The sequence below is a fragment of the Amia ocellicauda genome, chromosome 6 (genome assembly GCF_036373705.1).
Source record: "Amia ocellicauda isolate fAmiCal2 chromosome 6, fAmiCal2.hap1, whole genome shotgun sequence".
Classification (NCBI taxonomy): Eukaryota; Metazoa; Chordata; class Actinopteri; order Amiiformes; family Amiidae; genus Amia; species Amia ocellicauda.
Window position 1 is genome coordinate 12,525,833 of NC_089855.1, and position 22,222 is coordinate 12,548,054.

Below are 22,222 nucleotides of genomic sequence, written 5' to 3' on the forward strand. Positions count from 1 at the left end.
TCCCATTCATCTACAAATGAATATAGGTTGCAAAAGGTTAACTGTCTGACGTTTGTGTTTATTCTGGGAAGAGAAGAGATCTGAACAAGACCGATTTGTCCCAGACTTTAAACAGAACTTAAAATACATCTGAAAATGTGGGCTTCCCTCATGACAACTCACATCAGCTCTCACATCTTTGTGTCCCAATTAGGCATCAGTGCTTTTACTTCACACAGTCAATAATAAGCTTCTCTGTCATAAGGGACACTTTGCATCAAATCCTTTCAAGTGAGATGTTAAATCATCGTTATCTGAAGGCTGCGGACAAAAAGATTCAAGTAGTCAATGCAAGGGCGTTTATAATTAATTTTATGAAGCAAGCCAGTGTAAAGAAACCCTTATTATTATTATTATTATTATTATTATTATTATTATTATTATTATTGTTTACACAATGCTTACAAATTCATGCATACACCTCTCTTCCTTTTAGGCATTTTTCATAATGGTCCTTGAATGTTCGATTGAATGGCTACGTTATTTAGACCACAAAACTGACATTTCTGTGAAGTTCTATGTATAAGAAGACCTCGCCACAAGGGCTATATAAAACATTTACCCACCTGACGGTTGCAAAAGATATTGGCCCAGTACTTGGGGAGTTTGCATTAGAGAGAAACCCCTGGTAAACAAAATAATACCAGATGTATAGTTTACGATTGGCAGGTGAGTCAAATTATGAATCTAGGCAAGAGTTGACGGCTCACTACCTTTGAAGGACAGGACTGTAGTTTGAAATTCATCAGGGTGCTTTGCTCTCTGCCAGCTACTCTCCCTTCATGTGCACTGTGTTCAGAAGCACAGCAGGAAACCTTCTTTAAGACGGAACCAATCTATCTCATTAAACACATCTATGTCCTCTGCATTCTTCCACGGTACTGGCTTCTGTATTGCCCATCAGTCACCTTCAGTTTGCATGGCAATTTACTGATATGAGCTTCTATGCACCAAGTGCTAATTTCAGTCAGACGTGTGGTATCAATCACGGTTTAAAGAGATGCCTTAGTCACTAGGTGAGAAGGGTTAGTAATGTCATGCTGTAGAAAGCGCCTAACCCCCCACCCCCTTCAAAAGGCAATTGGAAATCAATCCACGTTTTACTGGAATTCACACACTGCAGATTTACCTTTCAAAGCCGCCAGTTAAAGCTACACTTGTGTAAGCACTTATTTTGTGGTGAGGGGAAGCCGCGCTTTGAAGGTAACCTTGCAGCAAATATGTTTCTGATCAAAATGTTGTCTCCTTTTGACCTAATATGTCCTATAGCCACGAGACCCATTCTTTCCGGTCCCGGAGTGGAACTCAGAACCGTCACAGGTGTGCCTAAAAAAAGGATTATTCACCCAATGTATGACATCATCTGAGCCCGCTCATATGAAAACCATAAATAATTCAAATGACTACCGTTTGCATTACGAAAAATCAAAGGTTGCTTGTATTGCATTACACCTCCACAAGCTATCTTTTATTGAAAAGGATCCTACGTGTGGTAGGCTATTGATTTGCTATCCCACAGTGTAAATGACTCGTTGCATTTCCTGCCTGCCAGATAATTCAATTTTATGGGAACTGGTAAAGTGAAACTAGCAGACACACACACAGACTCACACACACAAGAGCACAGCAGATTAGGCTGAGCATTAAATTAGGCATTTTGGCCTTCCATCTACTTTTTCTATTTTCTTGAAACTAATTTAAACAAGACATCTAATTCCACTTAATGCCTTGGACTGTCTCAGTGTGTATGTTTCAGAATTACTAAATACACACACATAGCTGTAGGAAAGGGAAGCCATATAGTATATATAACAAAAGGCACTGCAATAAAATAATCCATACACTGTATATACAAATGTATTCATTCTCATGGTCAAGGGTAACCAAAAGTAGTTTGTTTCCCATATACCCACAGCATACAAAAATGCATGGAAAATTAACAGAGCTGTCAAAATAATGTTTACAATCCTTGACACCATGTAACTACTGTATTTAATATATAATAATAATAATAATAATAATAATAATAATAATAATAATAATAATAATAATAATAATAATAATAATATCTGCAGATTAATCATGCTCTGCTTTCTGCTAGTTTCATAAAAGCTCCAGAAATGAATTAGACCTTTTTGAAGTCGCCTGGTTTGCCTCTGAGTATAAAAGGAGTGTGAGCACTCCACCAATCCAGTCAGTACAATTTATTATTATGGGTGAAGTCAGAAAATTGTCTGAGGAGCTCAGTCAAAAGGCTATTGACCTCCACAAGTGTGGTGACAGCTATGAAAAAAAATAATTAGAAGACGAACAGCCCGGCTCTGACGCTAGAATCCTTCAAGTTCAAGGCTAGAGGGGACTACCCTGCCAGGAAGAGGATTCAAGGAAAAGTTTACCTGCATGTACAGTAACAACATTCACATCATTTGACATGGAACGCATTTCAGCTCTTGATGGAAAGCATTTACTTATTTATTTTCAGTGAAATATTGTAAAAAACAAATCCTAATCTAAGTATTTTTCCCATTGGAACACCACCATGTGTATTATGAAACAGACTAGCAACAACTATCTGTGCTCAAGTCATACAGTTACTAAAGCAAAGAGGGATTTTTAAATGACATTCCTGAATTCCAGCAAAATAAAAGGCCTATTTGTAGAACAGCTGTTGTACATTTTTACATAATCCAGCTGTCAGACATCACATGGAATCTGCATAATAACCATAGATCTCAAGACAGAGCAGCATACACAACTTCAGGGGTAGTCAATAGGCGGACCACGGGCCAAATCTGGACCGCCAGACGCTTTGGAATGGACTGCAAGAATAATTTAAATTAACTTATTATCATGATTGATGGTTTTTTAAATTTAATGTTTTGGAGATTGTTGCATTGGTGCTTATTATTGCGTGGAACCTAGTATCAGCCCTTCCTGGTTATTAGCTGATAGGATGTGACTTATTAATGTGGGATGTCCAATATAGAGCCCGTGTTCAGTTCAGTTCAGTTAGCTGCTCGCAGATTCCCGACTGGGGCAAGAGTGGCACTTTGTACTTGTCAAAAACACAGGTATTCGATTTGTTTTCCTGATTTTTATAAATAAACAGCTAAACTGGGGATCGTTTGACATATTTCAACCTCACCTCCAAAACATAAAAGTGCAGACACACGACCGGGGTGGGGGCTCACAGTGCCTTAGCTTGTATTCACCTAGAAACTCCTACATCAGCGGTGGGAACAGCTGATTTCCAATGAAGACGCATATTTCTAGCAGGCGCACAAATAGAAAATTGTGCATCCTCATCCGTTACAATTACAGAGCTGCACCGAAATGGATCTGTGACTGACAAGCACCAGAAACCACGTCTAGTTTGCATATATAATGTTGGTTGACATGTAATTTTTCACTGACGATATGTGGTTGTGAAGAAAAGATATGTTTGAGTCCAAATCTGCCTGATGTCATGGATTTCATGGAGATTTTGAGCCAATTTTGTCAACTTCGAAATTACTCAGAATCACGCATTTCAGGTCTCCAATTGTCAAAATCTTATGGGGGGGTACCCCCAGACCCCCCACCCTGAATTCCTCAATCCTCTTTGCCATCAATTTGCAACATTAATTTTGAACAGTGGACAGTGATAAAGGGAAGTGGTAAAGACTTGAATCTAATAAGACATGAAATGCTTGAAAGTTTATATTATGTTTATCTATATGCCTACAATAATCTTTAACAAATTACAGCAATTAAAAGTGATCTGAAAGTGCCTTAATACTTATATTTACATCTATTTAAACTAATTTTCAGAATTGTGTTTGTGTGTGTGTGTGTGTGTGTGTGTGTGTGTGTGTGTGTGTGTGTGTGTGTGTGTGTGTTGGAAAGGGACATTTGGAGGTGTGATTTTGTTTTTCCCCTCTGGAGTCTGGACCTTGACTATACCATGACCAAGAAATTTGGACCCTGACAAAAAATTATTGACTACCCCTGCAGAACTTACTACACCCTTCATGTACCACACAACCAGGAATGGCAAACTCTGTCCAAGACTATGAGTATACTTCTTAGACTGTCCTCCAAAATCAAACATATCTGACAGCTGTCAAATAAGTACAAAGAAGAACATCTATATAGGATTATGAACAACAAAAGTGTTTAATTGTGTAAGCCCTATGTACCCAAAACCTACCTGTTCTAACTTTGCCAGATTTCTGCACACTTTATACAATATATAGCCTAAATATAGCCATAAATACAACTTATCAGGCAATTACTATATTTATTAATTGTGCAATCAGCCTCACCAAACATATATTTCTAAATTCCAAATGGCACATTTTCCTATTTATTCAACATACTTTAGTGTTTGCCACATATCACACAGAGATGACAAAACAAATGTAAAAAACAAAAACCACAAAACATATTGTGAGAAAGAACTGTCAGAAGATCCCCGGAGGATTTGTTAGTATGAAGAAACAACAAGAGCAGATATATCACATGAGCAGAAAACAATAACAGCACTTAGTTAGAACTCTCTTGTGTGAGCGATATTGATAATATAAGTTAAGGTATCATAGACATGATTATTTAAGCTATTGGAGACACAAAACGAACAAGTTTCTGAAATGATGAAGGGTTCAAAGCATTTTTATTTCCCCCCCCCTTTTCTAAGAAATGTCTGTTAAAATCATGGCTCTTAAATATAGTTTTTCTGACAGACATAAAGTGTTACTTGAAAACCTCTGCATTAATTAGAAGATAGAGATGACATCATATAGGCAACAGGCCAGCATAATAATAATAATAATAATAATAATAATAATAATAATAATAATAATAGTATTCTGTTGTAAAAAAAGTTTAATTTCATTTAAAAGATCTAGGCCTAATAATTAATAATAAAGATATATTTCCAGAAAGATCACATTTTAACAAGTCCATGCCAGGAAACAGAGTAGCTGTGATTAGGAGTTACATGAATAAAGTGGCAGGCAATCCACTCTGCAGGGTGCTCACAAAGTCAAGAAATAATACATGTTTTTGAATAGGGAAACCTCAATCCTATTTGAAATTGAGGTAAAGTTGAAATGCGCCTACTAGGCCTGGGAAGTGGATTAACAATAGCTGAAGCACTGTAATGAATAAAGGATGCACCTAACCCGGAGGCACTGACTGAGAGGGCTCAAAGAAGGTCATCCTCTGCGGTATGACGACTGCGTATCACTGCCTCAGCACAGAGATCTGAAAATCTGAGTGAAAGAGAGTTTTTACTCAATCCTCCGTAGGGCACAAAACCAAAGTGAAGACTAGACATAGTAAAAGCGTTGTGAAAATGGCCCGTGGAGCTCAGAACAAAGGATTCCAGTTTGAATTAAATATTTGTTTGCGAACATTCCTAGACCTCTTCACTGACTGAACTCACTCTATTCATGTATGCATTGAACATTTGTGAATATTTGTGACCAAGTAAACATAAATTGTTATTGTTGATGTTATTATTAGTAGTAGTAGTAGTATTTAAAGAATGTTTTGCTTCAGGTAAACATTTTATTTAAATAAATATGGCCATGTTGGGATATTTTACTACACATATAGGCTGCAATATATAAGATGTATGCTTAATTTAAGGTAAAGTACTAAAATTGTCTATAGTATTTACATTTTGAACTAATGGGAAATCTATGTAACTTTAAATGTAATCTTGGCCTCAAAGAGAATGAAATCAGTGACTGACTTACAAACACAAACTCCAAGTATCAAATGGTTGGCAATGGTCTTGATGCCATGTGAACAAATCGAGGTGAATAACTATCTTATCAATTCTGTTTATTCTACTGTTTATCCTGGTTCTAATGCACTTGTAACTGCAGCACAGCCACTATATTGTTGTGTTACCAGCTGGGGCCTGGAACCAAATATCATTCTACAATGACTTATATGCTATTGGGACCTGAAATATTTATTTCAAGTCAGTACAGCAAGGAATAGGCCTACATTTTTCTGGGAAATATACAATAATTAAAAGGTTCTTAGTCCAAAAACAACACGGATTCAAAAGGCAGTGGGAACAAAAAATAACCTAGCATCTGCATTGTGGGAGGGAATAGTCACAGATAAAACACCGGATTTGTGTTGATGTAGACAAATGTTTCTCAGCATGTTCTGATTTCTGAAGTGGCAAAACGATGAGGTATTTGCCTCCTGTTACCCTGATTATTCATGATTCAGCAAATATGTATGGGGAAAATAAACAACATATTAAATAGTTTTTTGTTAAATAGTATGCAATAAATAATAAAAACCTAAAGGGACATATTCATAAAACTTTGACTTTTTAAAAGACGACAAACAAACACACAACGGTCCAAAACGCAAATGTAACATCTGACTTGTTCTGGTAAACTCTTAGATAAGCACCTAAAAGATTGATGGGACACTTTTCTACTTTCTGTTTTGATTCCTCATTAGGAAAAACTACTGTAAATGGAAAAGGTTTTTGCATATGCCCCCTCCACCCCAAATTATAATACAAGTTGTGGTATATACATTTCTACAAAAACATTATACTGCATTAAAACAAACCATGAACTGCAAAAGTATAGCACAATTCTCATTAACACTGAATAAAGTAAAATGTGTTCAGCACTAAGCAATTCGTCTTGGGAAAGCAGACATTACTTATTCAGAGAAATTAACACTGCGAAGTCTATTTTATGCCACGTCTAAATCAACCTTTTGGCCCTCATTATTAATTCAAGTCAAGGCCATTATTTCTGTGAATTCCTTAAATGCCAAGTGTTTTGTTGTATAAAAATGAAGCATTCCCATGATGCTTAAGAGGAAGGCAATATGTGGCCTAAAGGTCGTGAAGTAATCAGACTCAGTTTCCCTGGATATAGCTTACCGTCATTTGTAGAATATTCCTAATTTGCTACACTACATAATTTGATTGTTTAATTCACTGAGCCAGTTAATTAACCACTATCTGACATTACTGTATATCTGATAATGCCCTTCATTGTGTCAAAATGATCGCATGAGAGTTCATACTCTGTAAGTCTGCCATCCACACCCAAACACTAGAAAGTACCACCATCCCCCAAAACAATGAACTTAACATAGTTTATGGAAAAACCTGCAAAAACTGGTGAGGTTCAGTGTTCATACCTTCTGTTGGTTTGCTTCATATTCTCTCAGGCCTAAAAGTAAAACTTTTTGGAAAGCTTCAGTATACGGCACTAAAATAATTGAATATACATACTCCTTGAACTTAATTTAAAGCCCCCCTGAAGAAACAGATTTGGCATAATATAAAACCTAGTATATTAATTCACATTTTAACATCCTCTCCCAGTTTACATTTTCATAACTAATCGTGATAAATGTTGTTATTTTATAATGTACAACTTAGAGACCATTTTGTAACTACATTTAACTGATGCTTTTAATAAAAGAAGCCATGAAAAAGGACAAACAGAAACACTGCATTCAGTTGGGAAATTTAAGCAACTTAAAGACAATGTTTTTATTGTCATTGTTTTTATCCCATTTTACCAATATGTTTGCTCATATTACCTGGCACTCAAGAACCTGATACTCATCTTGTGCTGGCCAAGCAAATAAAAGCTGTTTGAATTACTGATAAAATGTTATATTGTTCTTCCTTCTGGTGGAAGGAAAAGTCCTGCTAGGAGGATAACATAAGAGCTGATAACACTGCCAACAAGATATAGCTCTGCTCTTCTGAAACGAGTATATACACCTAATTAGAAATAGAATTACTTTGTAGTTTCTGTTGGTTCTCTTCGTACCCTATCAGTCGTAAACATAATACAAAACCCTTTTTTGGACATGTCCCTTTTTGTTTACATTTGAATTGAACGCCCATTTAAATAAGCATTTATTTTGAAGAGCCAGGAGAGGACTTTGGGTGTAAATACTTGAGACTGCTGAGACTGCTATGTTTATGACATCGCTGGCACCTTATGCTGGAGATCAGTATTATGCCCCGTTTCCACTGGTGGCCCCGGATGCTTAAACGGGTGTTTCCACTGGCTTAAGTGTCCGGACGCGTCCAGGTTTTGTGGACGGTTAACTATCTGCTGCCAGACGTGTCCGTAAGCGTCCGTCACGCCCACTAAGAAAATACTTCGCTTTCAGAAGTGGAGGTGTATGCTTGACTTGTAGACATACAGGGAAGAGATCAGCTACATTATGTTGGAAGATATAATCTGAAGTGCCGTGTGGGATCACGAAGAAATTACAGTTTTATTAGCAGCAATCCACATACAGAAACAATAACTGCTTACAGTTAATATCCGAGTGTATTAAAAACTTGACGAACACAGATTTCACAGGGCCCCGGTGCAGTGTCGTTAATCGGAGCGGTGGCAGCCAATTTTATTAATATTTTATGAACAACTGGATGGTGTTTCAGGCTGTCGTTTTGTGAATGGTGTGCAGGTTGTTTGTACAACAGCTCCGCAAAGACAAGGCAAACACGATTTAGTTAACAAGTTAAATGAATTAATAAATAAATACAGAAGATCTGGGTTTCCCTCTATAATATTAAGGACTGGTTTAATAAATGCATCCAAAAGTACATAAAAGCCAAGACTGAATCGTGCACACATTAGTTATAACCTATAACCAGCTATATTGTAGCTGCTGTTACTGTATGATTTGTTGTGACATGTTACTGTGTTACTGTGTGTATTTTGTAACGTAATGCTTGTCTGAATATAATGTTGTCTACACGTTTAGCTCTTCCTAATATCTCTTAACAGAAACGTATATTTATTATGCTGTTTACAATCATATAAAGCAGAAGGAATAAAATAGCCACAACAGTCCTTTACACGTCAGGCTGTATCACTTGTAGTGTTGATCTCTGTCTCTGTTTTTAAAACGAAACACAAATCAAATTAAAAATACAAATAAAAATCTTCAGGTAATTCAGGTACAACTATTAACCAGCCACAGACTTAAATAACATTTACGTAATACTACATTGTGTATCTGGACCAGGTTACAATACCCATTAAAACACTTTAAATAAATATGAAAGTGTGCATATGGGTGGAGAAAACTAAATTGTGGTTCACATTAAAAAATTGCCAGCTTTTTACCACAGCACACTCTTCTGTCTCACATTCATTCATAAATAAGGCTATACCAGTTTAATCATTTGAACACTGCAACTGCATGCTGTTTTCTTAATCCCATTTTACATTGTAATCCATTTTCTAGCAGGACACAGACAACAATTATGAACAATTATGATACTGTATAGTATCGACAGGAACATTTTCCTTGGTTGTCCTGATGACATAGTATTATAGACGTACAGTATCATTTAATAGATGTACAATTGGCATAGTTTCCTCAGTTGGAACAGTCATCATAAGATAACATTTGTTAGCTTCCGTTGAATGGGAGGAAAGGAAACGTCAAAAAAAAAAAAAACATCAGTGGTTTACAGATTTATAATAAACATCATGTTCTCTATACCTGAACAATCATCTGGAATCCATTTGCAATTTGCAAGTGTTCGCTAGGCTGAATCAGTGTTACACAAACTCTGAAACTATTATTAATCAATAATTTTGATTCAATTAAATAAATCAATGAATGGTGTTGTTTCAAATGAAGGATGTGAATTCTTCCAACTACTTATCTATATCTATATTTATATTTTTCATATAGTCAACCTTATTACAATTAATCCAATCTGTCTTCTGTTTGTAAGTGAAGGAGAAAATGCTGCCTGGAGTGTAAGTAATATAATGCTTGTCCTATGTAATACCAGTCACTATATGCATTTGCATTATAAATATCTTCTCTGAGAATGACAATGCAGTATGTCCAAGAAAATCCTTTGGGCATCAGATTATATGTAAATGTTCTTATTTTTTCTTCTTCTTCTCTCTGTTGGTCCCAAGAGTCATCTAATGAGGCCACTATTATGTTCATTGTTTAGCTTTCTTATAATTAATTTTGATTTACCCATACACTGTAAATATAGCATTTCAATGGCACCATCAGGACAGTAGAAAATAGATTCTCATTGTTCATATTTATATTCCTGCATAACACATGAGACTATGGCATTGTTAACCACAAGGAAATCACTTAAATGAATGTTAAAATATATCTTTAAATGTGGAAGTTTATTGATGGTCAGTAACACTGGGGGCAAATATCTAGTGCAGATCTCAAAAAATGTTTTGCATTAGACAGTGCCATTCATGATGATCTGAAATTCTTTAAATACATTCCTTAAAAGTCTTTAGTAACCAGCAGATTGTGTTTATTAGTTGTAGGCTAAAAGTTGCACACAACATACTCCAAAAAGTGAAGTCAGCCATCAACCATCATGATGGACAATAACAAAAATGCAAGGTGAGTTACTGACTCCTCCTCAGCATTGGTCCTGATTAACCGTCTGACCTGTAGACATCTCATGCCAGGGGTCTGCAACCCTTGCCCTGGAGTGTTACTCAACGGGACATCTTATTTGTTTAGTTAATACAGTTTATTGTGTTTTCCAAAGTCTCTACTGAACTACTATCGCTACATCCTAGCAAAACCACAGTACCGTAACAATAAAGCACATATACAATAAATTCTAGTAACATGAATAATAGCCTTCAGTGTTTAAATGCACACTACACAGTATTTCAGACAGTATGAAAAGTTTGTGGGAAATGGGGACATTCAAATAGCTATAACATAAACACCATTTCTCACAGATGATCCCATTATTGAACTCACCTTGAGACACTACGCATTCAAATGCATGCATAATTTCGCACTGAATATTCAGATCAAAATATGCACAATATTTAAAATCTAGGACTTAGAAAGCAACACCCACTTGAAACAATTTAGACTCGAAAAATGCTGAAATTACAGCTGGGTTATTAAAATCTTCAAGTAGCTCTATTGTTCCCAGCAACCGGGTGACGGGATTCCAAGTACCATGGGTCATATCATTGCAATCTATTTCCACTTCAAATAGCCAAATATAATCCACATTTTATAAATATTTATTTTTGTATAAACAATAATACATTTAAAAAATCATTTTCTCTAGACAAAGCTTAGTGCAACCCTCAAAGAAATGCTTTACCAAATTACACTTTCATTTAAATATAGCATGGAAACATCTTGAGGAGGATATATACATCATCATCATCATACTACTCAGCCTATATCGATCCACTGCTGGATCCCCAAGATGTTTCCACTTGCTTCGATCTTCTCTTTTTCATGTCACGCCTGCAAATTTTATGATTTCATCTTCCCATCTTTTCTGTGGTTGTCTATTAGGTATTTTCATCTCTTGGGATCCATTCATTAACTTCCTTTGTCCATCTTTGATCTGTTCTCCTTGTAATGTGACCAGTCCAATTCCCTTTTTGACATTTTCACTCTTTCAATGTCTTTCAAAGATATTAAATTAAAAGTCCTTTTGAATACACATGTGGTACACTATTTAAATCGCTTTGTTTAGTAACCATCAAATTCCTGAATTTACACATTTATATAGAATGTCATTCATAAAGAATCTCAGTTTCCTTTGTGGATAAGCACAGTTTTGACAAGACCTGGAAAAGCACCAGTCACATTCACAGTGGGTTGTATTTCTGTTGCTGTAGACTATTCTGCCTCCAGTTAGGGATTGGTGAAAATGTAATATATGTATATATGCTCTGTGGTTATGATAATTTCACAGACAGCTTTGAAATTATGTACCTCATTTGCCATGTTTGTCTAAATGGACTTGCAATGCATTATACCCCTTTGCAGACTCTCAGTAAAAAAAGGTTAAATTAAATTGTTAAGATTTATCATACGTTAATATCCAAAATATTTATACATGGCACTTTAACTACACCAGTTATTTCAAACACCAACAACTGAAAACCACCGTTTAACATTAAATACTCAAAAGAAGGAAACATCTCCATTGAGCATTAACAGGGTATTTAATGTTTTCTGTAAAACAGAATTATAAGAAAGTAACTTAATTATGTCTGGAAGAAAAGCCAGGATCACGAGGCAAGGAGAACACATTCAAGTGTGGGTGAGGAAACGTTTCTTTCATTATTTATACAGCCGCTACTCTAATATCAACACTAATCTTTTTATCAGAATAAAATGGATGGTCAACAATTGCACAGCAGGATGTACTTATTTGCTCAGGAGACAAATGAAGGGGTACCAAATGATTTTGTGTCATTATACATGTCAGTGGATCTACTGCAGAACAAGCATAAGAGAGTAAGCTTTTGATTCACAGAAACCATAATTAGGCTTGCTCGTTTTGTTTCTATAAACTGCACAAGACTCAGATTCGTTAACTGAATTAAGTCACATGTCCAGCAGCTCTCAATCTCCAATATCCTGTACTGTATATGCTTATAATACACACAGCAACTAACTAGGTCGGAGACAACTGGAGAAGAGAAAATAATGGAGTAAACAAAGATCTCTTCAAGTTTACTGTTAAATATAAACATGGTGATTATAAATGCAATGAAAAATACATGTGCCTCATAATATCCCAAGTGGTTCATTTAAGTTAAATCTGTTTTAATGTGTCACAGTCTAGAATATTTTATCACTTTTAGATTGAGAAACCGAGAGTTTTTTCACTGTGGGACTGGATGTACTTGGTTCAATTCCCCTTTGCAGTTTTCCAATACAAATCTAAAAACATTCTATTCTAGCAATTTTCAATAGAACAACATCAAAGAAACTAGGTAAAATGCATTGTATTGCAGGTTGATTTCACATGCCTTTTCAATGTAAATCAAATGTTCAATATATTTTTTTAACCAATGCATGCAATAATAAACAAGCTGAATGCCTGGCATTTATGTTACAATTGCACATAATTGCTTTTAATATGAACTATCCCGGCTGTGTGATGTCATAGGTGCAAATTGACTTCACCTTGAAATTAACATCTGACAGCCTTAATGCAAGTCTTTCTAATTGATGAGAACAGTCAATGTGAGGTATGATTTAAACCTGTTAACCCAGAGAGGAAAAACTAAACAAAGTGCGTCTGTCAATTCTATATAGTTAAGACACCTTTTGGTATAGTTTTCTTAAAAAAAAAAAAGACTATTAATTATTATTATGTGTTACTATCTTAACAAAGAGACAAAAATGCACAACATTAAAAAAGTACTTCACTGCATCTGTAAATTTACACAAATGTTTTATATTCATTTTTTTCCTTCTTTCTCAAAATCACATCGCATTATTTATACATGAATACGAGGTATATGGCAGCATCAAACCTAAACAGCATTATAATTAATTTACTATAATTCCTTAAAATGATTCTTCTGTCTGTCACTGACAATTTCAATGTGATAACAGGCTTACTTAGGTTAATCACCGTTAGTGTTATCTCCTCTGGTGGCTGAGCTATGTTTTCGAAAATGATGGCTATTTGGCTTCCAACCCCTTAAAAAGATTAATGTCATCCCTGTACAATGTTGCTCTATTGAATGGGTGAGACACAACTAAATTCAATTACACTGATAACCAAAGACAGGCATTAAGATTGTTTAACCTTTGATCATTTTTAACAATTAGCCTAAATCTTGCATTCTAACATCTATCTTTTAACCTTTTATCTTTTTTTGTTTTGGTGCTTAACATATTGTTAGCTTATATGTCTGATAGAAGTGGTGTACACAATTGTACAAACAGTGAATGAAGGGGTAAAACAGGAAACCCAGAACATGAGACCTGCCAAAAATCGCACAGATTAGATCATATAGCTCCTGTCTTGAAAATGCATACTTAAATGATCGACCCTTAATGAATTTCCTGGAACGACAAGAAACATTGTTTTCCAGCCAAAAGCAGGGAGCTCAGACTTAATGCAATCTTGGAATTATCAAATTCTCTACAAAACAAATCCTATGCTAATAATAAAATAAGTGCACACATAAATTACAAGTCCTGTGTGTTTAAAATGTGGACATTCTACTTATATACTTAGCATTGCCATCATCAATGGCCTACAACCCAATATTAAGGTACATTCATCTTTGTGAGTACTAGATCAAACACTTTTTTTGCAACTTTCAGCATATTGTGAAGTAGCACTAGTGGCTCACCCACTGACCTTGCATAAAAATTAGAAACCTAATAATCTATTTATGATGACTAGGATTATCCCTTTAGCCAAAAAATACATTTTCATTTCATTCCAAGAGTTCCTGTCAGCTAAGATTAAAATTGTACTCACAGTTTTTTCACCATATTCACTTCTTCAGTGCAGGCCTACCCCAGTACAGCTAGATTACACTCAGGCCATTGGGTGATTGCTCTGCCACAGCTATTGACTTCTAGGATATCATAGCTTGGCATCATCATCAGTTGAAATACATTCTGCCTAAAGTGACTCTTATACATAAAATGGACCTCAATCTTTGGTTGCTATGAAAGAGTGAAGTGTTATTCCACACTGTTCTCTAAGATGATATAAGGTACATGCTTGAAAAATGTGAGCTTTCACTAGGTAGCATACACTGTAAAAAAATGTCTGTATCTAATAATACAAATAATAATCATTATCAACTTCATCTTTGAAATAGCTCTGAAAATGTATTTTGGTATTTCTAGAGTGAGACGTAACTAACTAAATAACAGTTATTAGTCAAGAGTTTTGAATCTCTTAAGATTTCATTGCAGAGGAAGTCCTATGGGCACAAGCCTCTCTCACTCCATGAATATTTAAACCACCTGTGGGAGAGAAATCACTTTTATTTTCCATGCACAGCCAGTCCATAAAATGCCCTTACAAAGTTCTGCAGTCAACAAGGCACTACTGTTTCTAGAAATGTAATCATTATTCCACTTCAGCAGAACACTGTATCGCTGGAAGAATTCAGAAAAAATAAGTAATTTCTGAATTATAATTTCACTTCTTTAAAATGGACAATTATTAAACTGACATTCAACAAATCAAACATAAAGTGGTGTGCTTATGCAAAGGTCAAACTAACACAAGAACATATTTGCAATTTAAATTGTGTTAAATGCCTGCCAACTCCAGTCATACACATTTTTATTTAATTACGGAAGGCAAGAAATTGATTCTTTTTACTAAACACTATAGGAAATACTTCTGTTTAAAAAGGAATCTGACATATGCATTGCTGATGCTAATCAAGAAATGAAAAATGGATGTACCACCCTTTAAGTGAACTATCATATAGTTTTGTATTACAGGCTTGCTATTCCTAATACTCTACATTACGCAACCCGGATCAATGCTATCTTTACTTCATTAATACATATATAATGAATATATACTCTATGCTGTTATTACACTATAACAAATATATTACATCTGATAACTAAAACATTAGATATATTGTAAGTGATCTGTTTGTCTTTGCTTGAAAGAGTTATGTCAATGTAAGTGATATTCTACAGGCACATTCTGTCAGGAAGTATTCAACACATACATGGTGTGGGACAACAAGGCATAAAAAATCGTGGGAAGACATAAGACAATAAGTCTTATATAAGTATAATAAGTATGATACTTATTAAGCACTGTCCTAGTTTAAAACTAGTAGGTCTCTCATTTGGGTCACACTTTACTGAATTGACATGAATACCAGAGGAATAACACATAAATACTTACTTCATCTGAGTTTGACTGTTAATCACAAGTATACAACGTTAGGGTCAGGGTTTAGGGATATGGTTCCAGTAAAGGGGGCAAGTCCAAATCAACACTTTAACCCATGAATCGCAATATTCAACTCTGTATCCTATCACTGCTTAATATATTTTGTAAGAAGCCACTTTCTTCTCTTTATAAATCAAAACACAATCAGGTATTTGGTCTAGATTTTAGGTTTGGGTTTAGGGCCTATACATATTATTTACATCAGAACTCAGTGGATATGCATGAGGCTTTCATTTGTTATTCCTGCAGGATTCATATATTAATTCATTAAGAATTAGGGCCCATTACAGGAAAGTGTTACCTTCATTTATATACAGAAACAATGCAATTGTTACGAAGTTGAACAGTTGAACTCAGGTTTCTTCAACAGAGGATGTATCTTATCTGGCTCAGACCAATAGCTCAGTTTTAGTATTGGGATATGTGCCACAATACAGAATGTTTCAATGCAAAATGCTCATATTAGATGATGACAGCTTCAACACATTAGTATTAATTTTATTTTGTTTGTTTTTTCTTATTGGCTACATTCACTTAGGAATATCATGTGTATCAGCATGCTGCATTTTATAATTAGAAATGGGATATCCTTACATGTTTTGCAATACTGTCCTGGATGAATGTTTTGTTTAGAATGTTCCTCTGAGATTGCCCTTGAATGAAGTGTAATTTACTGAGTTACTGAGGTATACTATTTACAGGAAGACAAATATGTACATCAAGATAAACAATTTTGTGCAAAGCTTATTTTTGATGTCTGAAACACACAGTTTTAGTAACCTCTCAATATCTAGTGATGTCCATTCACCTAAACATGTCCCATAATATATTTACGTTGCTTGCAATCTTCTGTTTTACTTTTCATTGACATATTTCCCCATTATATCTCAGTGGGCTTATGTCAAGTGATTGGTAAGACCAAATCACCAATTTCAGAACCTACTGTTCTTTCTGATTGAAATTCTTTATACGCATTCTGTCTTAGAGTGTGTTTAGAGTAATTGCTGTACTGAATAAATTAACTGTTCAGCAACAAGTCAGGCTTTGCATTATATTAAGTGATGCAAAACCATTATATCATGACATAATTATTTTACTATATGCTTGTATAACAACCCCAAAATACACTACTAAAGTTGTATTTCAGAAGCTAACAAAGGGAGATATGTAGAAGAAAAAAGCTGGTAGTAAAATAGTATGAAATGTGTCCTTGTTTGTGAGATGTGTGCATATCAGCAATTGAGTACACTTTCATACAAATTAATGTTTTGTTATTGGCTCCTTTCTTAAATGTACATCAAGAAGATGGTCCATGATATGTATCATATGCACACACATTTGGCATGTCTCTTAAGCAGAAGAATATTCTCTAGTATAATGGTGTTGAGTTTGTTCTGTTTGTTAGGATCCAAGGCAGAATTGTTTTAAGAACAAACCTTCAGAAACCTTCAGCAGAGACACGATCTATGAAACACAACAAATACTGCTTCAGCTTCACATATAATGTGATGAGACACTTTCTCCATTTCCATCAGGCCCTGAGTCCCCACAATAATGTATTGCTATTACAAGAACTAAAGCAAAGGAAGAAATTGCATGGGATAAAGAAAGTGAAGAAGAAGAAGAAGAAGAAGAAGAAGAAGAAGAAGAAGAAGAAGAAGAAGAAGAAGAAGAAGAAGGGGTGAGGAGGGGGAGAAGAAGAAGACTTTTAAATGTATATAAACACGTCCGTTATGCATTTCAGCACCATGGACAGCAAACTACTTGACTAAAATAAATTGCGCTATTTAGTCCTACATTTTGCAATGATGTACTTGTATAATAATAATAATAATAATAGTAATAATAATAATAATAATAATAATAATAATAATAATAATAATAATAAGATGAAGAATGATGAGTTATGAAAAATCTCAAAATCTACAGATGTCTTCCCAATCTAGTAGATTGAGTAATGAGCATCCTGATCTCTCTTCACCTTGACACTATTGAAGAAAGGTGGGTTTTGAGGTTAGTGTACTTTAAGTCCCATCACGTCTTGCCCACGTTCTCAGCCCTCCCCACAAGTCGCATACCGTAGAGTTAGGTAACCATATTCTGTCGATGACAATTGAACGTGATATATTAGTCAATACCAACTTTACAATCAGTGCAACATTACTCCTCTGACTGAAGCGAGAACTTCATCAAGCTGAAGGTGTTCTCTTTTGGGCTGTGCTTCAGCTATAGAGTTAGCTTCATGAATGTCACACTTGTGAACACATAGAGTCAAATGAAACTCAAGTCGATGTTTTACCTGGTTAAATATAAATCTAGTCCTATATGTTTAAGTCGCCCGTAAATGTATGATATATAATAGCGTGATTATATGATTTGTCAGGAACCGGAAGAGCAACAAGTTACATTCAAACAACCTTTCCTCAGAGGTCACAGATTATTTCTGTATAACATAACGTTTTAAGACCAAAAAAAAACAGTTATCTTCTTCATCGAGCGAGCACTTTTAAAAGTATATTGTGCCTGTATACGTGAGAATTTAAAATATATTTATTATTTCATATTAAGCATAATCATGATACGTGAATAAGCGTTTGGTGCATTTACGAATTCAGATTGTAATGATCTTCATCGCATGTGTGTGTGGAGTGAAAACATTGTCTCAATCATAATATAGAATAACCTAGAAAAAACATTTTTGAAGTAGAAGGATTAAAATAAAGTAAAGTGGACCACAAATTATATTAAATTAAAATATAGATACACACACACACACATACACACACATACACACACGCATATATATGTATATGTGTGTGTTTGAAAAAAGCAGGTTAAAGCTGTTCATTTAGTCATCCATATTCTGTATGCCTTTGATAGTAATATATATATATATATATATATATATATATATATATATATACGAACATAATCTTATCTTAATGTTGTTACCATTTTAACGTCCATTATGTGTGTACACTAACAGCAGTATAATAATGTGTTGATTAAAAATCAAATTGTCAATAAAGTATGTTGTTTTGTTGATTTGCTGCTACCTATTATATACTCAATAATATTATCCTCGATAATATTCTATGTTCATCATTACACCAAAGGTTACTGCAGTACCAATGTGTTTGCATCACAAAACACCTGGAGGAGTTATTGTTATAGTACATCAAGGGCTGATAGAAAAGCCATGAACTGCACTGGCTGTTGTCGAATATTTTCTAGTGGTTTTAATATACAGACAAAGCCCCCCTACCACCACCACCTTTCTGGACACAGGTGAAACACAGCAGTGACCGATCCTCTACTGCATCAATTGCAGTTCTACATTCACTGTACTGTGTTACAGGCTGCAATAGATTGAATCTCAAACAAATATAACTGTAGATAACGTTTACAATAACGTTGTGTTATATGGATGGGTTATGTATTGTACCTTTCATTCTTGCATTGCCAAAATAACCATGTTGAGCCTAGTAAACTAAAAACCCAACCATGATTAATTAGATGGCATTAACAGTGGGACACATTAATAACAATAACAATAACATTCTGGCCAGTGTAACCATTACACTCATCATGTAGCCACCAGAGGATTCTAAAGGCACAGCCTAGCCTATATACCAAAAGTTATGCACATTTAGCAGTGAAGCAACTGACACCATTTCCTTTCCCCAAACCCTGCCAGCAACATGCACTGAATCTCAGCACTGGCATACCAGGGCACAGACTGTGTATCCCAAATACTTTTGTTTACTGCACCGCAATTATCTGCAACTAATAGACATCCGTTGCCATGACGACTGGAATACCCAACTCCTGGCATGTATAGCGTCTGATGGGGGGGGGGCAAAAGTAATGAGAGAAAGAGAGAGAGAGAGAGAGAGAGAGAGAGAGAGAGAGAGAGAGAGAGAGAGAGAGAGAGAGAATAGGCATGTTCCATCCTACCTTGCAGTCCTCCACGCACGTTTTCACAGAATATCCATCCGATTCAAAGTATTTCTGAATCATAACCTCAAACTCTTCATATTTCTCCTGAGCATGCTGGTCATACCGTTGGTATGCTTGGATGCATTGGCTGCACCCTGCGATATTACCATCCTTAACCACGTCTAGGCTACAATTCAAACTGTCCGGACTTGTGAATCCGTTCAACAAATCCAAAAGAGAATAGGAATTACAAAAGGAAAGATATAAATCGCTTAAATTCAAAACGGCCGCGTCCGTGCCCTGCTCGACGCCGAGGCTCCTGCACACAGGCTCGGCGTCCTCAAAAGTAAAGCAGTTTTTCGATAAACTATGCGGGTGACAAGTTTCGAGCCGCCACAGAGGTTTGGTAGAATTCCCTATAAAAATAGCATTTTTCTCTTTGCTGAGGCTGCTGTGTGGTGGATGGGGGTTGGAGAAAAGTAGATGGTTTGCGGAGGGGAAGTAGTCGCCCATGTCTGTCAAGGCTAACTTGTCCAGCCGCTTGTCTCTGGTCCGTGTCAGTTTCGCCTCGGCGCAGAACCATAAGTGATCAGAGAGCAGGACGGTGAAGAACAAGAGAGACGCTAAGGACAGTCGCCATTTCTGGGCCCTTTCTGAATCTGTGAAAGGTTTCTCGTTCTCTCGGGGTGCAAACCAGATTTTTAAGCCGTCATCTTGCTGCCGACACATCCAAGCACCCCTGGTCATATTTTGGGAAAGCGCAGCACTGGCCGACTCCACCGTGCGGGTTCCTTTGCCACAATATTCATTGACTTGAGGCTTTCCTTGTGTTCATTTCCTCTCAAACGTTGGATTTGACTCAGTCCTGGCTTCACTCAGCGATGATCTGCTATTCCCATCCAATTAGTGCATGCAGAAAGATGAAGCCAGGCATTGTCATATAACAGTTATCCATGGCTCTCTTGAGAAAAACCCAGTTCTCTGTGACAACATGCCTCTCTCTCCTTCCTCCTGACGGTGCTGAGCTCTCTCCCTTTCCGTAGCCCCAGTTTCTGCAAACCTTTGGCTTCAGCCGCCGATCATGAGGATGCGTATCAAGCCGTGTCTTATTGTTTCAGCCTGGTGATTTTTTCCGTCGTATCTGGCCAGAATGCCTTGGGTCTTGTCTTTTGAGAGCCACAATCATCTTGGTCCTGTGTTAAGTTGCCGCCATGTTCGTCTTGAAACACTTTTTGGGGGAGCTGGGTCATTTGCGTCATCTCCAGCTCTGAGATCTCTCCATCCTGGCGCAGTTGCAGGTCTGCTTACCACCGATTGATACATATTGATACACATGAATAATTTCATTAGCATATCCTGGACTTTCTATCCCACAAGAGACACATCTGGCTTAGGCAACACGGTACCTGTCACCAGGTATGTTGAAAAGTAGTCCAGCGCTCACATTTGCGCGCAATTGCAGCGGCATTAAATGCAGATCAGTGACTGTTTTAGTTTTGAAGAACAATTGCACTTACAAAACAGAAAAATAAATGATGTTTATACACGGTCATTAAATCATAAAAGAACGAAAAGCTAGTAAGATATATATTTGCAAAAAAATAAATAAGTAACTTGGTAACTTTACACGTTGTAGAAAAATAAGACAGTTATTCTGCAATGTCTTTTTAACATTTTAATGAAAAGCCGGTCGAGTTCAAACTAAAAACTCGGTTCGTCTGTAACATTTCTTTGCACTTAATAGCCTATCAAACAAACAAATTTGGCATTCTTAATCGCCGACACTATTTCATATTTTTTTCTGTTCATAGTTTGGCAATTGACGGTAGATAGGAAAATAGTATAACGAAATGCACCAAGAGGAAAAAAGCAGGAGACATGGCTTAGACTGTTACTGTTCTCTAGTGCCTCTCTCCGATGCATTTTTGTATTTTTTGCTCATTTATTTGTATGCAGCTGACACACTCTGGCTGTGACGAGAAAAGCTGTGAATCAAGGCTTTTACATTTCAGACAGGCATCTGGACTGCTACACTGTGCTTTCTTATCTTTAGCACGTTGATAGAAAGCACAAAAACGTGATGCGTGTTCATGCATTATTTTATGTGTTTATATTTTTCATATATATATTTACCGACGCAAATATGTAGTCGTATAAAACGACTTTAGTTTTATTCTCCGAGGACAAGATGCAGCCACATTCTGTAACGATACATGTAAACTATAATGTATTTAAATGTAAATAAGCTTCCATTCTGCCATAATTGCAGTAGCCAAATAGTTGTTATAGTAATTCATGTTTAGAAAATGGATAATAGAAATAAAACACCCGTGCTGGGTTTACTGTGAGCTGTGTAGATGTTTACCCTTGCAGACATGCTTGATACCTGTCACAGAAAAATATACTATTGTGATCAGTTTCAGTATGTAGATTAATACTGGCAAATCACACATCCTACTATAGCTTAAATTTATGATTTCTAGGTGGGTCGAAGTTTTAATTCGATCCGGT

At 35.9% G+C, this 22,222-nt stretch overlaps 1 protein-coding gene across 1 annotated transcript in view; it reads right to left on the minus strand.

Moving 5' to 3' along the window:
- LOC136750968 (NALCN channel auxiliary factor 1-like) overlaps positions 1-21,131 on the minus strand; it is a 110,884-nt gene extending 89,753 nt beyond the window's left edge. Inside the window, exon 1 of the mRNA XM_066706158.1 lies at positions 19,730-21,131. Coding sequence (XP_066562255.1) covers positions 19,730-20,458 — 729 coding nt within the window. The 5' untranslated portion in view covers positions 20,459-21,131. The remainder of the gene's footprint in view (positions 1-19,729) is intronic.
- Positions 21,132-22,222: the final 1,091 nt, after the last annotated feature.